At 68.1% G+C, this 19,540-nt stretch overlaps 2 protein-coding genes across 3 annotated transcripts in view; one reads left to right on the top strand and one right to left on the bottom strand.

Annotated features, from left to right (window-relative positions):
• The window catches only part of MUC6 (mucin 6, oligomeric mucus/gel-forming), a 29,812-nt gene extending 17,516 nt beyond the window's left edge, over positions 1–12,296 (top strand). Inside the window, exons 38-54 of the mRNA XM_047774059.1 lie at positions 109–1,421; positions 1,606–1,910; positions 2,063–2,321; positions 2,374–2,695; positions 2,754–3,194; positions 3,361–3,506; positions 3,565–3,793; positions 3,875–4,515; positions 4,575–5,021; positions 5,170–6,037; positions 6,141–6,360; positions 6,413–7,053; positions 7,157–7,248; positions 7,310–7,562; positions 7,666–9,642; positions 11,729–11,831; positions 12,032–12,296. Of these exons, the coding sequence (XP_047630015.1) occupies positions 109–1,421; positions 1,606–1,910; positions 2,063–2,321; positions 2,374–2,695; positions 2,754–3,194; positions 3,361–3,506; positions 3,565–3,793; positions 3,875–4,515; positions 4,575–5,021; positions 5,170–6,037; positions 6,141–6,360; positions 6,413–7,053; positions 7,157–7,248; positions 7,310–7,562; positions 7,666–9,642; positions 11,729–11,831; positions 12,032–12,209 (8,435 nt within the window). The 3' untranslated portion in view covers positions 12,210–12,296. The remainder of the gene's footprint in view (positions 1–108; positions 1,422–1,605; positions 1,911–2,062; positions 2,322–2,373; positions 2,696–2,753; positions 3,195–3,360; positions 3,507–3,564; positions 3,794–3,874; positions 4,516–4,574; positions 5,022–5,169; positions 6,038–6,140; positions 6,361–6,412; positions 7,054–7,156; positions 7,249–7,309; positions 7,563–7,665; positions 9,643–11,728; positions 11,832–12,031) is intronic.
• A 1,900-nt stretch (positions 12,297–14,196) lies between these two features.
• AP2A2 (adaptor related protein complex 2 subunit alpha 2) overlaps positions 14,197–19,540 on the bottom strand; it is a 44,312-nt gene continuing 38,968 nt past the window's right edge. For both annotated transcript variants that reach the window (XM_047774902.1, XM_047774904.1), the window contains exons 16-22: positions 17,742–17,824; positions 17,071–17,160; positions 16,401–16,524; positions 15,491–15,607; positions 15,337–15,406; positions 15,111–15,245; positions 14,197–14,570 (exon numbers count right to left, since the gene is read on the bottom strand). In XM_047774902.1, the coding sequence (XP_047630858.1) occupies positions 14,493–14,570; positions 15,111–15,245; positions 15,337–15,406; positions 15,491–15,607; positions 16,401–16,524; positions 17,071–17,160; positions 17,742–17,824 (697 nt within the window). In that variant the 3' untranslated portion in view covers positions 14,197–14,492. The remainder of the gene's footprint in view (positions 14,571–15,110; positions 15,246–15,336; positions 15,407–15,490; positions 15,608–16,400; positions 16,525–17,070; positions 17,161–17,741; positions 17,825–19,540) is intronic.

The following is a 19,540-nucleotide window of genomic DNA, read 5'->3' as shown; positions in this document are numbered from 1 at the left end:
CTTTTTTCTTTTCTCCCCCCCTCCCCACAACCCCACCACACTCCAGACCCCTCCCACTCCCCAGTCCACACCCGCCACCTCCTCCGTCACGCCCAACCTCCCGCACAGTCAGCGCCCCCAACAGAGTCCCACCCTCCCCCCTCCACGAGAAGCCCACTGGCACCGCCACGCCATCCACTCCTGTGCCCGTCACCGGCACGGTGCCCACCCCCACTGCCCCGCCACTGACGACCACCCTCAGCCTGACCACCAACACCCAGAGCCCGGCCAGCACAACCCCAACCCCCACGGCCACCGTGCCACCCTCCGCTCCCCTGACCACACCGTGCCCACGTCCACACCACGCACCACCAGCTCCCCCAGCCCACCACCGCCAGCACTCGACACCCCTCACGCACACGGCCACCGCCACCGTCACGGGCACGCACACCCTTCCACCACGCCCTCCACCCCCATCTTCCTGCCTCCACCACCTCCCGCGTCCCGGCTCCACCCACGGAACCCCCGTCAGGACCACCACACCTACCCAACCCCACCACACTCCAGAACCCTCCCACTCCCCAGTCCACACCCGCCACCTCCTCCGTCACGCCAACCTCCCGCACAGTCAGCGCCCCCCCAACAGAGTCCCACCCTCCCTCCTCACCGAGAAGCCACATGGCACCGCCACGCCATCCACTCCGTGCCCGTCACCGGCACGGTGCCCACCCCCATGCCCCGCCACTGACGACCAACCTCAGCCTGACCACCAACACCAGAGCCCGGCCAGCACAACCCCAACCCCCACGGCCACCGTGCCACCCTCCGCTCCACCTGACCACACCGTGCCCACGTCCACACCACGCACCACCAGCTCCCCCAGCCCACCACCGCCCAGCACTCCGACACCCCTCACGCACACGGCCACCGCCACCGTCACGGGCACGCACACCCCTTCACCACAGCCCTCCACCCCCACTCTTCCTGCCTCCACCACCTCCCGCGTCCCGGCTCCACCCACCGGAACCCCCGTCAGGACCACCACCACCTACCAACCCCACCACACTCCCAGACCCCTCCCACTCCCCAGTCCACACCCGCCACCTCCTCCGTCACGCCAACCTCCCGCACAGTCAGCGCCCCAACAGAGTCCACACCTCCCTCCTCCACCGAGAAGCCCACTGGCACCGCCACGCCATCCACTCCTGTGCCCGTCACGGCACGGTGCCCACCCCCACGCCCCGCCACTGACGACCACCCTCAGCCTGACCACCAACACCCAGAGCCCGGCCAGCACAACCCCAACCCACGGCCACCGCCACCTCGCTTCCACTGACCACACCGTGCCCACGTCCACACCACGCACCACCAGCTCCCCCCAGCCCACCACCGCCAGCACTCGACACCCCTCACGCACACGGCCACGGCCACCGTCAGGGCACGCACACCCCTTCCACCACGCCCTCCACCCCACTCTTTCTGCCTCCACACACTCCCGCGTCCACGGCTCCACCCACCGGAACCCGTCAGGACCACCACCACCTAACCAACCCCACCACACTCCCAGACCCCTCCACTCCCCAGTCCACACCCGCCACCTCTCCGTCACGCCAACCTCCCGCACAGTCAGCGCCCCAACAGAGTCCCACCCTCCCTCCTCACCGAGAAGCCCACTGGCACCGCCACGCCATCCACCCTGTGCCCGTCACCGGCACGGTGCCCACCCCCACTGCCCCGCCACTGACGACCACCCTCAGCCTGAACACCAACCCAGAGCCCGGCCAGCACAACCCCAACCCCCACGGCCACCGTGCCACCCTCCGCTCTCCACCTGACCACACCGTGCCCACGTCCACCACCGCACCACCAGCTCCCCCAGGCCACCACCGCCAGCACTCCGACACACCCTCACGCACACGGCCACCGCCACCGTCAGGGCACGCCACACCCCTTCCACCACGCCCTCCACCCACTCTTCCTGCCTCCACCACCTCCGCGTCCGGCTCCACCCACCGGAACCCCCGTCAGGACCACCACCACCTACCCAACCCCACCACACTCCCAGACCCCTCCCACTCCCCAGTCCACACCCGCCACCTCCTCCGTCACGCCAACCTCCCGCACAGTCAGCGCCCCCAACAGAGTCCCACCCTCCCTCCTCCAACGAGAAGCCCACTGGCACGCCACGCCATCCACTCCTGTGCCCGTCACCGGCACGGTGCCCACCCCCACTGCCCGCCACTGACGACCACCTCAGCCTGACCACCAACACCCAGAGCCCGGCCAGCACAACCCCAACCCCCACGGCCACCGTGCCACCCTCCGCTTCACCTGACCACACCGTGCCCACGTCCACACCACGCACCACCAGCTCCCCCAGCCCACCACCGCCAGCACTCCGACACCCCTACGCACACGGCCACCGCCACCGTCACGGGCACAGCACACCCTTCCACCACGCCCTCCACCCCCACTCTTCCTGCCTCCAACACCTCCCGCGCCGGCTCCACCCACCGGAACCCCCGTCAGGACCACCACCACCTACCCAACCCCACCACACTCCCAGACCCCTCCCACTCCCCAGTCCACACCCGCCACTCCTCCGTCACGCCAACCTCCCGCACAGTCAGCGCCCCAACAGAGTCCCACCCTCCTCCTCCACCGAGAAGCCCACTGGCACCGCCACGCCATCCACTCCGTGCCCGTCACCGGCACGGTGCCCACCCCACTGCCCCGCCACTGACGACCACCTCAGCCTGACCACCAACACCCAGAGCCCGGCCAGCACAACCCCAACCCCACGGCACCGTGCCACCCTCCGCTCCACCTGACACACACCGTGCCCACGCCACACCCACGCACCACCAGCTCCCCCCAGCCCACCACCGCCAAGCACTCCGACACCCCTCACGCACACGGCCACCGCCACCGTCACGGGCACGCACACCCCTTCCACCACGCCCTCCACCCCCACTCTTCCTGCCTCACCACCTCCGCGTCCGGCTCCACCCACCGGAACCCCGTCAGGACCACCACCACCTACCCACACCCCACCACACTCCCAGACCCCTCCCACTCCCCAGTCCACACCCGCCACCTCCTCCGTCACGCCAACCTCCGCACAGTCAGCGCCCCAACAGAGTCCCACCCTCCCTCCTCCACCGAGAAGCCCACTGGCACCGCCACGCCATCCACTTGTGCCCGTCACCGGCACGGTGCCCACCCCCACTGCCCCGCCACTGACGACCCCACCTCAGCCTGACCACCAACACCCAGAGCCGGCCAGCACAACCCCAACCCCCACGGCCACCGTGCCACCCTCCGCTTCCACCTGACCACACCGTGCCCACGTCCACACCACGCACCACCAGCTCCCCCCAGCCCACCACCGCCAGCACTCGACACCCCTCACGCACACGGCCACGGCCACCGTCACGGGCACGCACACCCCCTCCACCACGCCCTCCACCCCCACTCTTCCTGCCTCCACCACCTCCCGCGTCCCGGCTCCACCACCGGAAACCCCCGTAGGACCACCACAACTACCCCAACCCCACCACACTCCCGACCCCTCCCACTCCCCAGCCACACCCGCCACCTCCTCCGTCACGCCAACCTCCGCACAGTCAGCGCCCCCAACAGAGTCCCACCCTCCCTCCTCCACCGAGAAGCCCACTGGCACGCCACGCCATCCACTCCTGTGCCCGTCACCGGCACGGTGCCCACCCCCACTGCCCCGCCATGACGACCACCCTCAGCCTGACCACCAACACCCAGAGCCCGGCACAGCACAACCCCAACCCCCACGGCCACCGTGCCACCCTCCGCTTCACCTGACCACACCGTGCCCACGTCCACACCTCGCACACCAGCTCCCCCAGCCCACCACCGCCAGCACTCCGACACCCCTCACGCACACGGCCACCGCCACCGTCACGGGCACGCACACCCCTTCCACCACGCCCTCCACCCCCCACTCTTCCTGCCTCCACCACCTCCCGCGTCCCGGCTCCACCCACCGGAACCCCCGTCAGGACCACCACCACCTACCCAACCCCACCACACTCCCAGACCCCTCCCACTCCCCAGTCCACACCCGCCACCTCCTCCGTCACGCCAACCTCCCGCACAGTCAGCGCCCCAACAGAGTCCCACCCTCCCTCCTCCACCGAGAAGCCCACTGGCACCGCCACGCCATCCACTCCTGTGCCCGTCACCGGCACGGTGCCCACCCCCACTGCCCCGCCACTGACGACCACCCTCAGCCTGACCACCAACACCCAGAGCCCGGCCAGCACAACCCCAACCCCCACGGCCACCGTGCCACCCTCCGCTCCACCTGACCACACCGTGCCCACGTCCACACCACGCACCACCAGCTCCCCCCAGCCCACCACCGCCAGCACTCTGACACCCCTCACGCACACGGCCACGGCCACCGTCACGGGCACGCACACCCCCTCCACCACGCCCTCCACCCCCACTCTTCCTGCCTCCACCACCTCCCGCGTCCCGGCTCCACCCACCGGAACCCCCGTCAGGACCACCACCACCTACCCAACCCCACACACTCCCAGACCCCTCCCACTCCCCAGTCCACACCCGCCACCTCCTCCGTCACGCCAACCTCCCGCACAGTCAGCGCCCCAACAGAGTCCCACCCTCCCTCCTCCACCGAGAAGCCCACTGGCACCGCCACGCCATCCACTCCTGTGCCCGTCACCGGCACGGTGCCCACCCCCACTGCCCCGCCACTGACGACCACCCTCAGCCTGACCACCAACACCCAGAGCCCGGCCAGCACAACCCCAACCCCCACGGCCACCGTGCCACCCTCCGCTTCACCTGACCACACCGTGCCCACGTCCACACCTCGCACCACCAGCTCCCCCCAGCCCACCACCGCCAGCACTCCGACACCCCTCACGCACACGGCCACGGCCACCGTCACGGGCACGCACACCCCCTCCACCACGCCCTCCACCCCCACTCTTCCTGCCTCCACCACCTCCCGCGTCCCGGCTCCACCCACCGGAACCCCCGTCAGGACCACCACCACCTACCCAACCCCACCACACTCCCAGACCCCTCCCACTCCCCAGTCCACACCCGCCACCCTCCTCCGTCACGCCAACCTCCCGCACAGTCAGCGCCCCAACAGAGTCCCACCCTCCCTCCTCCACCGAGAAGCCCACTGGCACCGCCACGCCATCCACTCCTGTGCCCGTCACCGGCACGGTGCCCACCCCCACTGCCCCGCCACTGACGACCACCCTCAGCCTGACCACCAACACCCAGAGCCCGGCCAGCACAACCCCAACCCCCACGGCCACCGTGCCACCCTCCGCTTCACCTGACCACACCGTGCCCACGTCCACACCACGCACCACCAGCTCCCCCCAGCCCACCACCGCCAGCACTCCGACACCCCTCACGCACACGGCCACCGCCACCGTCACGGGCACGCACACCCCTTCCACCACGCCCTCCACCCCCACTCTTCCTGCCTCCACCACCTCCCGCGTCCCGGCTCCACCCACCGGAACCCCCGTCAGGACCACCACCACCTACCCAACCCCACCACACTCCCAGACCCCTCCCACTCCCCAGTCCACACCCGCCACCTCCTCCGTCACGCCAACCTCCCGCACAGTCAGCGCCCCAACAGAGTCCCACCCTCCCTCCTCCACCGAGAAGCCCACTGGCACCGCCACGCCATCCACTCCTGTGCCCGTCACCGGCACGGTGCCCACCCCCACTGCCCCGCCACTGACGACCACCCTCAGCCTGACCACCAACACCCAGAGCCCGGCCAGCACAACCCCAACCCCCACGGCCACCGTGCCACCCTCCGCTCCACCTGACCACACCGTGCCCACGTCCACACCACGCACCACCAGCTCCCCCCAGCCCACCACCGCCAGCACTCCGACACCCCTCACGCACACGGCCACCGCCACCGTCACGGGCACGCACACCCCTTCCACCACGCCCTCCACCCCCACTCTTCCTGCCTCCACCACCCTCCCGCGTCCCGGCTCCACCCACCGGAACCCCCGTCAGGACCACCACCACCTACCCAACCCCACCACACTCCCAGACCCCTCCCACTCCCCAGTCCACACCCGCCACCTCCTCCGTCACGCCAACCTCCCGCACAGTCAGCGCCCCCAACAGAGTCCCACCCTCCCTCCTCCACCGAGAAGCCCACTGGCACTGCCACGCCATCCACTCCTGTGCCCGTCACCGGCACGGTGCCCACCCCCACTGCCCCGCCACTGACGACCACCCTCAGCCTGACCACCAACACCCAGAGCCCGGCCAGCACAACCCCAACCCCCCACGGCCACCGTGCCACCCTCCGCTCCACCTGACCACACCGTGCCCACGTCCACACCACGCACCACCAGCTCCCCCAGCCCACCACCGCCAGCACTCCGACACCCCTCACGCACACGGCCACCGCCACCGTCACGGGCACGCACACCCCTTCCACCACGCCCTCCACCCCCACTCTTCCTGCCTCCACCACCTCCCGCGTCCCGGCTCCACCCACCGGAACCCCCGTCAGGACCACCACCACCTACCCAACCCCACCACACTCCCAGACCCCTCCCACTCCCCAGTCCACACCCGCCACCTCCTCCGTCACGCCAACCTCCCGCACAGTCAGCGCCCCAACAGAGTCCCACCCTCCCTCCTCCACCGAGAAGCCCACTGGCACCGCCACGCCATCCACTCCTGTGCCCGTCACCGGCACGGTGCCCACCCCCACTGCCCCGCCACTGACGACCACCCTCAGCCTGACCACCAACACCCAGAGCCCGGCCAGCACAACCCCAACCCCCACGGCCACCGTGCCACCCTCCGCTCCACCTGACCACACCGTGCCCACGTCCACACCACGCACCACCAGCTCCCCCCAGCCCACCACCGCCAGCACTCCGACACCCCTCACGCACACGGCCACGGCCACCGTCACGGGCACGCACACCCCCTTCCACCACGCCCTCCACCCCCACTCTTCCTGCCTCCACCACCTCCCGCGTCCCGGCTCCACCCACCGGAACCCCCGTCAGGACCACCACCACCTACCCAACCCCACCACACTCCCAGACCCCTCCCACTCCCCAGTCCACACCCGCCACCTCCTCCGTCACGCCAACCTCCCGCACAGTCAGCGCCCCAACAGAGTCCCACCCTCCCTCCTCCACCGAGAAGCCCACTGGCACCGCCACGCCATCCACTCCTGTGCCCGTCACCGGCACGGTGCCCACCCCCACTGCCCCGCCACTGACGACCCACCCTCAGCCTGACCACCAACACCCAGAGCCCGGCCAGCACAACCCCAACCCCCACGGCCACCGTGCCACCCTCCGCTCCACCTGACCACACCGTGCCCACGTCCACACCACGCACCACCAGCTCCCCCCAGCCCACCACCGCCAGCACTCCGACACCCCTCACGCACACGGCCACCGCCACCGTCACGGGCACGCACACCCCTTCCACCACGCCCTCCACCCCCACTCTTCCTGCCTCCACCACCTCCCGCGTCACGGCTCCACCCACCGGAACCCCCCGTCAGGACCACCACCACCTACCCAACCCCACCACACTCCCAGACCCCTCCCACTCCCCAGTCCACACCCGCCACCTCCTCCGTCACGCCAACCTCCCGCACAGTCAGCGCCCCAACAGAGTCCCACCCTCCCTCCTCCACCGAGAAGCCCACTGGCACCGCCACGCCATCCACTCCTGTGCCCGTCACCGGCACGGTGCCCACCCCCACTGCCCCGCCACTGACGACCACCCTCAGCCTGACCACCAACACCCAGAGCCCGGCCAGCACAACCCCAACCCCCACGGCCACCGTGCCACCCTCCGCTCCACCTGACCACACCGTGCCCACGTCCACACCACGCACCACCAGCTCCCCCCAGCCCACCACCGCCAGCACTCCGACACCCCTCACGCACACGGCCACCGCCACCGTCACGGGCACGCACACCCCTTCCACCACGCCCTCCACCCCCACTCTTCCTGCCTCCACCACCTCCCGCGTCCCGGCTCCACCCACCGGAACCCCCGTCAGGACCACCACCACCTACCCAACCCCACCACACTCCAGACCCCTCCCACTCCCCAGTCCACACCCGCCACCTCCTCCGTCACGCCAACCTCCCGCACAGTCAGCGCCCCCAACAGAGTCCCACCCTCCCTCCTCCACCGAGAAGCCCACTGGCACCGCCACGCCATCCACTCCTGTGCCCGTCACCGGCACGGTGCCCACCCCCACTGCCCCGCCACTGACGACCACCCTCAGCCTGACCACCAACACCCAGAGCCCGGCCAGCACAACCCCAACCCCCACGGCCACCGTGCCACCCTCCGCTCCACCTGACCACACCGTGCCCACGTCCACACCACGCACCACCAGCTCCCCCCAGCCCACCACCGCCAGCACTCCGACACCCCTCATGCACACGGCCACCGCCACCGTCACGGGCACGCACACCCCTTCCACCACGCCCTCCACCCCCACTCTTCCTGCCTCCACCACCTCCCGCGTCACGGCTCCACCCACCGGAACCCCCGTCAGGACCACCACCACCTACCCAACCCCAACCAACCCCGAGACACTTCCGATTATCGAATCCACACCCGCCACCTCCTCCGTCACGCCAACCTCCCGCACAGTCAGCGCCCCAACAGAGTCCCACCCTCCCTCCTCCACCGAGAAGCCCACTGGCACCGCCACGCCATCCACTCCTGTGCCCGTCACCGGCACGGTGCCCACCCCCACTGCCCCGCCACCGACAAGCACCCTAACCCTGACCACGCACCCCCACATCCCTTTCAGTACCTCCTCCATCTCCACCTCCCTCGGGAGCCTGTCTCCATCATCTCCCCAAAGCTCTACCTTCAGCCCTCTGTTCTCCTCTCCCACCTCCCGCTTTCCCAGCCAAATCCCTTTCAGCACTTCTGTCCCTGGGTCCCGGCCTCCACCTCCCTCTTCCTCCTCGTCCTCCTCCTCCACACGCCCCCCACTGCACACCACGTCCCCGTCTTCTTCTCTCTCGTCCTCCCACACCCCTCCTTCATTCGCATCTTCGTCCTCATCTTCCTCTTCTCTTTCCACTTCCGCTCTGCACAGCCCTTCCCTGTCCACCCCCGTGACCACATCCCACACAGTCTCTCTGTCCACCACCCCCTCTGCCCCAGCCGCCTCCACGCCCACCTCCTCCTCCCTGTCGCCTCCGTCCCACCCCACGCTCCCCACCTCCACTCTGCCCATCACGAGTCCTCTGTCCATCTCTTCCACCCTGTCCCCTGTCCCCGCTTCCAGCACCGTAGCCCTGTCCACACCCAGGACCACAGCCAGCAGCCCCGCTTCCCCCACTGTGTCCTCGCGGTCCACCACCTCTCAGTCCACCTCCCTCACCACCCGCGCCCCCGACCTCAGCCTCCTGTCCTCCACCTTGCGGGTGACAACCACCCCGATTTCTCCGGCCACCAACTTCACCACCAGACAGCCCAGCACCACCAGGCGGCTGACCACTGCTTCTCTGAGCAGCTCCGTCACTGTGCAGCCAAGCTCCCCACTCTCCTCCACGGGCCTCTCCACGTCCTCGCTCAGCACCTCTCTCCCCAGCTCCCCAGGTAAGTGACCTATCCGTAGCCCCCGCCCCGCCATGCCCCCGGTACACACCCCTCCTCAGCCTTGTCTCTGCCTTCTGGACCACACCCTGGGTCACTCCCACGAGTCCCCACCTCTTCTTGTCCCCTCATACTTCCCGATGACCGTGCGGGTGCCGTCTCTCCCCCAGCTGTGCTCCACCCTCTGTCGGGTGCCTCAGGCCACGGAGAGGCTGAGCAGGCCACCACGGCAGACGTGTCTCCTCCCCTCCCCCACAGCCATCCCTTCTCCTCCCTGGGGAGGGCAGGGCAGCACAGGCACTGCGCTGACTTGGGGGCGCACACAGGTGGGTGGGCGTCCCGGCCTCCCCTCTGACCAGTTAGTTGCCTTGTGCCCAGGCGTGCCACTGGACGTGAGTGGCTGGGACCCGGTCTGAGTTTGGGGGCCCCAGCTGTGCCCAGCAGTGCCTGGGAAGGACAGGGCTCCCCCGGCAGGCCACCTCCGAGTCCCGCCCCCACCTCTCTGCAGCCCGTCCTCTGCCACGTGCTGCCCCCCACCCCGGCCCTGCGGCCTCTCCCAGCCCTTCTTGACCAGGTCCCAGCGCCTTTCTCTCCTCTGCTCCAGGAACATTCCCTGCTGACTCCAGTCTGGCAGAAATCGGTGCCTGGTCTTCCCCCGGAGGCCCCCTTTCCCACCGCAGGGCCTGTGTCAGTCCTGCGCTCCCTCCATCGCGGCCCCTCCTCAGCCCCTGCTGCCGCCCCGGCCTCCCTCCACGAAGGCCCCCCGGCAGCCTTCCATGGATGCTCTCTCCAGAGCTCGGGGGACCCTGAGTGTCCCTCATTCCAACCCTCCCATGATGCAGAAAGGAGGCAAGGGTCTCACCCCCGCTGGCCGCTGGGGCTGAGCTGGGACTGGCAGTCGGGCTCCCGGGTCCCAGGGCTGGCACCTGCCCGGGTCTCGGTCTGCAGGCAGCCTCCCTGCCCCGGGCCTGCCAGAGCCCACATGTCCTCCGGGCACACCCCTCCTCTGCTTTCAGGTGCTCCCCCCATGAAACCCATCCCCCAGACCGGGGTCCCCTCACACCCCCAGCCTTCTGTCCACTGCAGGACGGCATTGGAAACGTGGTCCTTCTCTTGTGGGACAAGGACTGAGTGCAGGCTGCCCATGAGGACAGGGTGGGAGGCCAGCAGGGGAGAACAGCTGGAGGCCACAGGACCCAGAGCGAGGCAGCCAGGGCCCTGTCCCCCAAGCCTCTCCTCCTCACCCCCAGTGGAAAAGCAGGGCAGGCCAGGCTCGAGGCTAAGGGGGCAGCTGGGAAGGCAGGAGACACGGTCCCATCTCTGCTTTTTCCCTCGCGTGCCACAATGGCAGTTCCTAATAGCAACACTGCTCAGCCAGCCACCAGGGCACCAAGACGACACGTCCCTACAGTCTGTCCATTGGCTCAGATGCAGGACGGAGCTCACAGCAGGTCCCCTAACTCCCACCAAGTACAGACCCCTGCAGGGAGCCCTTGTGATGCCATCTGTCCCTTCCGGGGACACTGTCATCCGGCCCTGTCCCTCCCACAGGGACTGGGCCCAGCAGCAGACCAGAAACACCTGTGCCCACAGATTGGTGTTGGGTTGTGAGGGGAGGTGGCAAGAGATGCTGGGGGCTGAGTGTAGGTCAACCAGGACTAGTGCCGGGCATCTGCCACGTCCTCTGAGAAAACCCTTGACTTTGGGGGCCTCCCAGTACAGCCAATTTCCGGGAAGAAAGCACACAAAACCTCACGTCAGGCTTTGTTCCCACATTAAGCCGGGGCGTCTGAGCTCAGGGGGCTTGGACCGAAAGAGACAGCCTGGCCCGGGGCCCAGGGCAGATACCACTGTGGGCAGGAGGGGCTGGCGCGTACCCAGACCAGCTAAGCGCTCAGGCAGCTGACAGGCCACCCTCAGCAGAGCCACCACCACCCACCATACCCCACAAGGAGGGACTTAAAAACCTGAGGCTCTGAGCCAGGTACGTCCGCCCTCGAGGGGACCAGGCACAGGGCCCCGAGAGGCCACACCTGCTCTCCAGCCTTGCCCTGGGGCGACCGTCTGACCTCTTCCTCTCGGCTCGCAGGGTCTTGCAGCGTGAAGGAGTTCGAGGAGGAGGTCACCTACCAGGGGTGCACAGCCAACGTGACAATGACCCGCTGCGAGGGCGTCTGCGCCTCCTCAGCCAGGTGAGCGGTCAGCTCAGGGGGTCTCTGTCGGGTCCCAGGCCTGGAGCCGCCCTGTCCCCCAGAGGCCCCGGGAGGAGCAGGAAAGATCCGCCCGGGCACCCGCACAGCACATGGGGTGGCCCGTCATCGGAGAGCGGGGAGGGCGGCGCCCCGGACCCTGGCGGCCCCCTGATCCTCGCTCCCTGCCGCCGCCTTCGCAGCTTCAACACGGACACCCTGCAAGTGGACACCCGCTGTGGCTGCTGCTACCCCGTCAGCTCCCATGAGCAGCAGCTCGTGCTGCCCTGCGCCGACCCTGGGGCGCAGGGCCAGCCGTTGACGCTCACGCTGCAGGTGTTCCTCCGCTGCGAGTGCCGCCCCCAGCACTGCTCGGGCTAGAGGCCGCCCGCCGCCCGGCCTCGCCCTCGCCCTCGCCCCCGCCCTCGGAGGAGGCTCAGAGGGCCAGCCCTACAGCTCCCGCCCAGGCCCAGGCCTCCTGGCCGCACGGGGCACCGTCCCAGCCTCGCCCCCCCCCGTCGCCCCACGGCCCCCTTCAGTCCCGTGGGGCCGGCCGCAGGGTGGGCGCCCAAAGGACGGCCGCTCTGGGGGTCCTGGGCGGGCAAGGCCCGGGGCCGGGAAGGGGAGGGGGCACCCCCGCCGCCCGCCGTGAGCAGATAACAAATAAACTGGCACTGGTCAAGGCTCAGAGGCTTGCTGTGAGCTCTGTTCACGTCGCCTCCCCCGCTGCTGGGTGCTCCGCACCCCCAGCCCTGCGCCCACCCCGTGGGGTGGGACCAGCACCAGTGAGGGCCCCGCCCCCGCAGGACCCTCTCCCACCAGGCCCTCGGTCCCAGGGGACCCCGCACATCCATGGTGGGGGCACCCCGTGTGAGCTCAGGAAGGGGCCTGGGCCCACTTGTCCGTGAGGCCAAGGCCTCCAGAAGGGGTGCCCGCGGCATGCGCTGGGGGCGGGGGTGGGGGCCCCAGAATGAACCCCTCAGGCTCCACCGCGCGGCCTGAACCCAAGCGCAGGGCCCAAAGCCCGACACCTTGACGCACCTACACGTCCCGCCCCGCGACCAGACCCAGGTTACGATGCTGGCCCCGCGCCGGCCAGGCGCCCTGCCCGGGCCGCTGGCGCTCACGTGGCCCATGGGACGGGGCCTGGGGCTGTCGGCCGGGTGTCTTTCCCTCCCAAGCCCGCACGCGCCCCCTTCACCGTCCGGGCTTCCCCCGGGAGAGAGCACGCTCTGCGGGAGGACGCTGCCCGGCGTGTGGGCATCTCCAAGAGGATGGAGCAGGAGCAGGAGGGCCGCTCACACCGGGGCCTGGGCCCAAGCACCATCCAGCAGCTTGGACAACAGCAGGGCTGCACCCGGCAGCGCCTGTGCAGGGGCGCAGGGGCGGGGACCTTGAGCTGGGGCATCTGCGGTGCAGTGGGCCCAGCACCCACACGGCCATTCCCCGTGGTGGCCTCCCCAGGACCTGGACCTCGGCAGACGGCCACTGTGCGCCCGTGCCCCCCGTGGCTCTGTCCCTGGCACATCTAGCGCTGGGTCCCTGCTGGAAAACCAAGGAACAACAGGGCCGGGGCAGACATGTCCATTTAGGACAAACTCGCGGCCTGTGCCTGCCGCCCGCCTGGCGTGTCGGCCACTCGGGGACACACAGCATCGCGAGGCACGGACACGCAGCCCGGCGGGCCAGCGCAGGGTGACAACTGGGAGAGCCGCATGCAGGGGGTTGGCACCAGCTTAACCCCGCACGGCCTCTGCTTCCTGACCACACACAGGCCCCCGCCTCCGACCACGCGGGCCGAGGTCCACAGCTCCGCAGCCTGCAGCGGGGACTCCCACATGTGAGGCCACTGCACAGGGAAGAGACCCGCTCGGCTTGAGGAGCTGCTCCGCTGGCCCACGGTGAGCCCCGCCGTCACTAACCGGCGCCCGTCCTGGGCCTGAGACTCAGAGAAGCGTGAGGTTAGGTACACACCTGGTCTGGAGCCACCAGGACCCCTCCCCGCTGCACATGAAGGGGCTCGGACGGTTGCACAACCCCCCTCTAGGGGGCGGGTGCTGGGAAAAGGAGGCGGGGTCCCACCCAGCCGGGCCACACGCTCTCCTCGACAGCCCTCGAAGACACGCGTGGGGCGAACGCCTGGGTTCAGACCTCGGCCCCCAAGGCCACGGCACCGTGCTCGCCCCCAGAGCCCGGAGGACAAGGCCCGGGCCGCAGGTGGACCCGGCAGCCCCGTCCCTCCTCCCACGTCTCCCACACCCGGCGGGCGCCGCCCAGCGCAGAGGGAGCACCCGCCTCTCTGCTCAGGGCTTCAGAGATGAATTCTCAGCAGGACAGCAGCGGCACCTCAATAAAACTTCCAAAATTCTCATTTTCAAACTTCTAATTTCCCTTTAATTTGTAGATTTAACCCCAGAACTGTCCTGATTTCCATCAAAGTCCATCCCGGGATCCGTGCCCCTCGTCCTGGCTGGCAGCCGGCTGAGTCCAGGCCGAGGGGTCTCTTCGTCAACCGCCCAGGATCCCACCCGCCCCGTCGGGGACGGGCCGCGGCAGCGGGGAGGGCCTCGGCTGCGACACTAGACGAGGTGTTCACTCGCAGCACGAAGACGGGGTGGAGACGAAGAAAAACGCAGAGCCGGCCCGACCCTCTGTCCTCGCTGATTAAAACTGTTCCGAGAGCAGTTCGCACAGCCTCTGCGAGACCGTCTCTCTGCTGGTCCGCAGCGTGAGTCGGTACATCTGGAACAGAGGGCACGGCGGGTCAGGGCCACGGAGCCCTCAGAGCCCCTGCTCAGCCAGCCCGAAGGCACCACGCTGGCTTTGGGGAGCTGGTTCACAGGCGGGACAACAAGAGCCTGGGCAAATGTGTACCAACCCGACCTCCACATACGCCTGGTGGGCTGTGCGGCGGCGCCCTGGCCGGGAAGCAACGCAGCGGCTTCCCGTGAAACGACCACACGCATCCAGAGTTCTCATCGTGGCTCAGGGGTAACGAGCCCGACTAGGATCCAGGAGGACATGGGTTCAACGCCTGGCCTCACCCAGGGGGCTAAGGACCCGGCGTTGCCGTGAGCTGTGGTGTTGTCACAGACGCGGCTCGGACCTGGCGTGGCTGTGGCTGTGGTGGAGGCCGGCAGCTATAGCTCCGATTCGACCCCTCGCCTGGGGACCTCCAGATGCCGCGGGTGTGGCCCTAAAAAGACCAAAAAAACCCAAACCAAAACAACAACAAAGCACAACGACTGGGGTGTATTTAGCAGTTTCCTCAAGGGGCTTAACCTGGGCTTGCAGATTCGGCTCCAAACGCAGCAGGCACCCAATCTGGCTGGTTTTGGTGTGTATGATGCCTGCACCCACAAAGTTTGCAGGGTTCGGATCCACGTCCTCCAGGAGTGCAGAGCCAAAGCCAATAATCTGTGCGCAGAGTTGAGGGTCAGAGGGGAGCTGGCGGCAGCCGCAGGGCCCTGGCCAGGCCCGACCCCGCCTGTCCGCAGCGAGGCGCTACCTTGGCTTTGGTGACCTCCGTGTCCATCGGGTGCTTCGCTCGGAAGATGCTCTGCACCTCCTGCTGGGGACTGCGAGGGACAGAGGCCGCGCCGCCAGCTGAGGCCAAGACCCAGAGGCCCCCCACCCGCCCGGGGACAGGCCGGCCCGCTCACCTGCTCAGCTGCTTCCAACGCTGGAAGAAATCCTGAGAAGCCATCTCTGTGGGCTGGAAAAATTTGTTGAGTGTGATTGGCAGCTTAACGGACACATTCTGAAAGGTTCCCCCGTACCTGCGAGCAGCGAAGAGACAAGATGCAGAGAGCAGGTGGCCGCAGGAGCGTCCAGGCCCCAGCGCCGCCCCCCCCCCCCAGGGCACCAAGGGCCGAGAGCTCTGGGAGGGCGGCCCCGAGCCCCGGGGACATCCCGCCGACCCCGGACAGCGCCACCTCTTCCCCGTCCCCGGCAGCGCACACCCGGCAGCTCCTCGTTGGCTGAAGCGGTGTGGGTTTCTTCTTCCCAGGAAAAGACTCAAGAAAAGAGTCTGAGGAGTTCCTGTCGTGGCGCAGTGGTTAACGAACCCGACTAGGAACCATGAGGTTGCGGGTTCGATCCCTGGCCTTGCTCAGTGGGTTAAGTCTGCAGCGTTGCCGTGAGCTGTGGTGTAGGTCACAGATGCGGCTCGGATCCCGCGTTGCTGTGGCTCTGGCGTAGGCCGGCGGCTACAGCTCCGATTCGACCCCTAGCCTGGGAACCTCCATATGCCGCGGGAGCGGCCCAAGAAATGGCAAAAAGACAAAAAAAAAAAAATCATCTAAACAGCACGCAGGCTTGAAGGGCAACCACGTAGGCGTGCGCAGACAAGGCGCTGGCCCCGGGGCAGCCGACCGGCCGCTGCCCCAGCCCCCAGCCCCGCAGGGCGGGCCCCTCGGTGTCTCACCTGGAAGCACTGGGCCTGGAAGGAGGCGCCCTGGACCCCAGGCGCCCTCTCGCCCCCGCCCCCACACGCTCCCTGAAGCCCCCACCGACCACACCCTCGGGAGGAGGGGGCAGTCCGGCAGGCGTGGCCGGCGACCCCAGGCCCACCTGAACTGGACGCTGAGCACGGGCGCCTCCGCGAAGTCGGACAGGCACTCTATGTTGACGGCCTGCTGCACCTGCGCGCCCCCATCCACGGTGGGGCCCACGGGCTGGGTCCGCAGGCTCAGATGTGCGCGGGTCAAGGAAGCCGGGGCAGCGCGGGGAAGGCGGCCGGCCGGGCCGAGTGGGCCCCGGGGGCAGAGGCGCGGGGGGGGGGGCACGTCCCGATCCGGCCGCAGCCTTCCACGCGCACCTTTGCAGCGACCGCCCACACGTCGAGCTCTAAGAGTCTGCGTGTGAAACACACTCACCTAACGCAGGAACGGCCCGGCCGCGCTGCGTCTCCGTGGCCCAGCCGGGCCTTCCCCTCACCTCCCCAAGCGGCCCCAGCGCCAGAGAGGACATCTGGGCGGCGAGGCTGACTGACGGTGGCGGGAGCAGCTCACGTCCCAGGCCTCAGGCTTCAGGGGGTCCCAGGCGCCCCGGCCCTCACGCTGCCTGGGGGGGATGGGAGCTGGGGGGCCAGGCCAGGCCTGCGTGCCCCTCCCAGGCGGCACCCGCACACCCGGGGCCCAGGAGGGTACCCTGAGGCTGCAGGCGCGTCTTCCTACCCCTACACAGAACCTCAAAACCCGCCTCTGGACCCCAGAGGGCCGGGGCCACGGCACAAGGATATTGGCCTGGAGGCCATCGGAGCAGACGAGCGTGGGCGTGAAGCTCAGGAACTGCGTGGAGGTCTTGTTTCCGTAAAAGATGAACATGCGACCTGGGAGGCGGGAGAGCCGGCTCGCCAGCGGGTCCTCGGCGCCCCGACAGAGACGCCGGGGGCGCCTCTGGGCCAGGAAGGGCTGAGAGCCGCCCATCCTGGAAAGGATGGCAGGGGGCAATACCCTCCCCCGAGCTCAGAAGCCACGGCCAGCGTCTAAGCCCCCACCGGCCGAGGACGAAACCGCCCCCTGGGTTTTGGGGGCCCCCCTGCCTCCCTGCCTGCCCCGCGTCTAGACCAGGCTGCAGGCGGGGCCCAGAGATGCGGAAGGCTGGGGGGAGGGGGCGCAAAAAGCCTTTGGAGTTGTTTTCAGGGCGGGGGGGGGGGGGTCGCTGGCCGGGCCTGCCACACGTGCACGTTCCTGGGTCAGGAATCAAACCCAGCCACAGCGGTGACAACACTGGATCCTTAGCCCGCTGTGTGGCGAGGGAGGCCACCTGCGGTTTTAACTGGTTGTTTTCCTGTTGTTGATTGGAAGTCTTCTACACATTCCAGAAACTAGACCCTTACGAGATACCTAGTCAGAAAATACCTTCTCCCCGTAACTTCTAAGAGACGCTTCCACTCAGTTAAACACATACCTAAGTTCTGCCGAAACTCGGACTTCAGTCCAATTTGAAGCAGCTGGTTTTCGAACAAGACTCCGTTATTCTTACAGACAAACCTGGGGGACAAGGGACAGCATGTGACCCACCCAAAGCCGCCTCCCCAAAACACAAAGATTCATCTTGAGAAAGGGTTTAAAGAACACGGGGTCTGGCAAAGCCTCTCTGGGCCGTGAGGGGAGGAGGAAAGCAAGCCCGAACAGCACGAAGGCACCCCCTGCTAGGGCCCCGGGCCAGGGTCAGTCCTTCTGCTCCTCACCAAGCGCCCGCCAGCCACCCGCGGCTGCCCGCTGACTCAGGACGTGGGCTCCAGGGCACAGGCACACGCCCAGGTCAGACCGCAGGCTCGCCCGCCGCCAGGCACCGGCCTCCAGCCTGCGTGTGGCCAACAGCCCCGCCTGGCTGCCCCGCGGGCCACGCGGCCGACGCCACTGAGCCCTCTCCGCCCCGATGTCCCCGGCGCTGAGAAAACTGGACGCCACTTGTAAAAGAAGGAGATGAGAACACCTTCCCACACCACATACAAGAATAACGCAAAAGGATTAAAGATCTAAACGTAAGATCTGGACTCGTACAACTCCTAGAAGAAAACATAGAAAGCAAAGAAAGCCCAGGAGTTCCCGTCGTGGCGCAGCGGTTAACGAATCCGACGAGGAACCACGAGCTTGCAGGTCCGGTCCCCGGCCTCGCTCAGTGGGTGAAGGATCTGGCGTGGCTGCGGCTGCGGCGCAGGCTGACAGCTGCAGCTCCGATGTGACCCCTGGCCTGGGCACCTCCATATGCCGTGGGCATGGCCCTGAAAAGACAGAAAAAGAAAAGGATGGATAAAGACGTGGTGTGTACGGACTTGGGGACACCACTCAGCCATAAAAGAATGAGACTTCGTCATCTCCAACAACACGGACGGACCGCGAGGGCGTCACGCTGAGCGAAGTCAGTCAGGGACACACAGACACCGCGGCAGCGGCACACGTGGACTTTGAAACGAAGCGAGGATGACGCCACAGGACCAAGCAGACACCCAGAACAGGCTGGTGGTTCCCAGTGGGGTGGGGGGGGGGCATCTGAGACGTACCCAGTAGGCAGATGAGCTGAAAGGACCTACGGTGCAACCCACGGAAATAACCCCCTATTTTATCACAACTTCAAGTGGAATGAAACCTTTAAAGCGGGGAACTGCTCTGTGGTACACCTGAAACCAGTAAGTACATCAACCATACCTCAGTTTTTTAAAAAGTCTGTTCTCAGCCCGGGACAGAAGGCGAGCAGCGCGCCAAGCTGCCCGGCCCCAGGCGCTTCCAGCCCGCGAGGCAAAGAACTAGCTGCGCTGTCTAGAGGAACCATAAAGGACGTCCTCTGCCGCCCTAACTCCCCTGGCGGGGTCCCTGGAGACTCGGGTCTCCCTCGGGCTCCCCCGCCCTCCCGGCGGGGTTTCAGACCAGCAGACAGAGGGAGGCCAGCCTGAGGAGGGCAGAGGCCCAGGATCCCCAGAGCCGGAGAGATGGGGGAGCCGACGTGCTGGGAGGAGCAGCCTGGGATCCGTTTTGAAAACGGGGAAAGGGGGCAAAGCCGGCAGCGGGAAGCCAGGCCCGTGGACGGACGCGGGTCGGAGAGCGGCAGGAGGCGGGCGGCGGAGACGGCGCTCAGGAGAAGGCAGCGCCCTGCCCCTGCAGAGCGTTCCTGAGGACGAGGCCAGGGGCGCCCGGAAGGCAGACCCGCGGCGGGAAGCCAGGGGAGGCAGGGCGGCTCAAGGGCAAGAGCGGGGAAGAGGCCAA

Source organism: Phacochoerus africanus, chromosome 4 (assembly GCF_016906955.1).
Source record: "Phacochoerus africanus isolate WHEZ1 chromosome 4, ROS_Pafr_v1, whole genome shotgun sequence".
NCBI classification, from domain to species: Eukaryota; Metazoa; Chordata; class Mammalia; order Artiodactyla; family Suidae; genus Phacochoerus; species Phacochoerus africanus.
The sequence above is the reverse complement of the archived record's forward strand: the minus strand, read 5'-3'. Positions and strand labels throughout refer to the sequence as shown.